Here is a 1,355-nt window from a genome sequence, read left to right as displayed (position 1 = left end):
CTGCATTTGATGAAGTGTTTTAGCTTTTCTTTTAGTTCATTTTGTTTTTCTATAATGTAGTTTTGTCTGCTTTCTAGTTCCATTTTTTAGGTAATTAAATTAAATGAATTTCTGATAAACCAAAAAGCTGGATATTTTTTTTGTCCATGGTAAAAACTTTTACAGCAACTAACGATATTATTTTGTTCTTTCGATTCATTAATCTTGTTTAGATGAACTGAAAATGTTGGTTTTTCAATAGAGATTAATAATCTAACATTTACCTCTTCATCTATTATTGTTGGTATAAAAAATTTATATCTTTGTTGACTTTTATGAATATCAAGAGAGGTGAAATAATAATTATTAACGTAATATAGTTTTACATATTCAAATTCTGATGATCGTAAAAACTCGTAAATTCCTACTTCCTTTTGTGGCTTTTGGGTTTCTAATAATATTTATTGATGGTGGAGTTTCGGTCTCCAATATCATATCAAATTCAAGTTCATCTTCTTCTTTATCTGGTATGATTAACATTCTAAACCTATCTATATATTTTCCACTCGTTTTAATTTCATATAAGTGATTAATGGTGTTTTCGTCGTTAATTTCAAATTCAACTTTTTGAGCGTTAAATTGACGAGGAGATCTATATGGCGACATTTGTCTGAAAAATATTGAATCAACTTTTACCTGAAAAGAAAAAGTTATTTCAATTAGAAGTTTTCCTCGGAAAGTAAAAAGTGATCTACGAAAAATATCAACACTATCAAAAAAACCTGGGGGGTTAATATTACCATCTGCAACAGAATATACTCTTATATTTGCTGTAAATCCATATTTTCTCAATTCATAATCTTTTGATTTGTCAATATTGTCAGTAATAGAAGCATCTTTATAAGTTAAATTTACAAATGGGAGATTGAAATAATATGATTTATTTTCTTTCTTGAGATGGTTTTCTAATGCGGTTATATTTTTCTCCTGTTTTAAAACTTCATTATTAATAGTGGTTATCTGTTGTTGAATAACACTATCATCAATATTTTGTATTTGTTGTTGAATATAGGTTTTGATTTCGCTATCATCAATGTTCTGTATTTGTTGTTGAATATAGGTTTTGATTTCGCTATCATCTATGTTTTTATTTGTTGTTTAATATTTGTTAGTTCTTTTTGTAATTCACTGTTAAAGCTAACATGAAGTCACAAAAAGGCGCAATACCTAAACAAAAAAAAAGTATAGGTCTGTATTGGCCTAAGTCAGCTTGAATCGTTTGACTGAAGCCATACAGACCTTTGTCAACTTGAGAAGCATCCAAGCGTAGCGCAGCCTCATATATAAACCGAGCCGGCGTGTTTTCGTCTTCACTG

At 28.7% G+C, this 1,355-nt stretch overlaps 1 protein-coding gene across 1 annotated transcript in view; it reads right to left on the bottom strand.

Moving 5' to 3' along the window:
• Window positions 1-369: 369 nt before the first annotated feature.
• The window catches only part of LOTGIDRAFT_161032 (hypothetical protein), a gene marked incomplete at both ends in the record, with an annotated part of 15,708 nt that continues 14,722 nt past the window's right edge, over window positions 370-1,355 (bottom strand). The window contains one exon of the mRNA XM_009056274.1: window positions 370-675. Coding sequence (XP_009054522.1) covers window positions 370-675 — 306 coding nt within the window. The remainder of the gene's footprint in view (window positions 676-1,355) is intronic.

The sequence above is a fragment of the Lottia gigantea genome (genome assembly GCF_000327385.1).
Source record: "Lottia gigantea unplaced genomic scaffold LOTGIsca_27, whole genome shotgun sequence".
Classification (NCBI taxonomy): Eukaryota; Metazoa; Mollusca; class Gastropoda; family Lottiidae; genus Lottia; species Lottia gigantea.
Note: the sequence above shows the minus strand (reverse complement) of the source record. Positions and strands in the feature narration are given on the sequence as shown.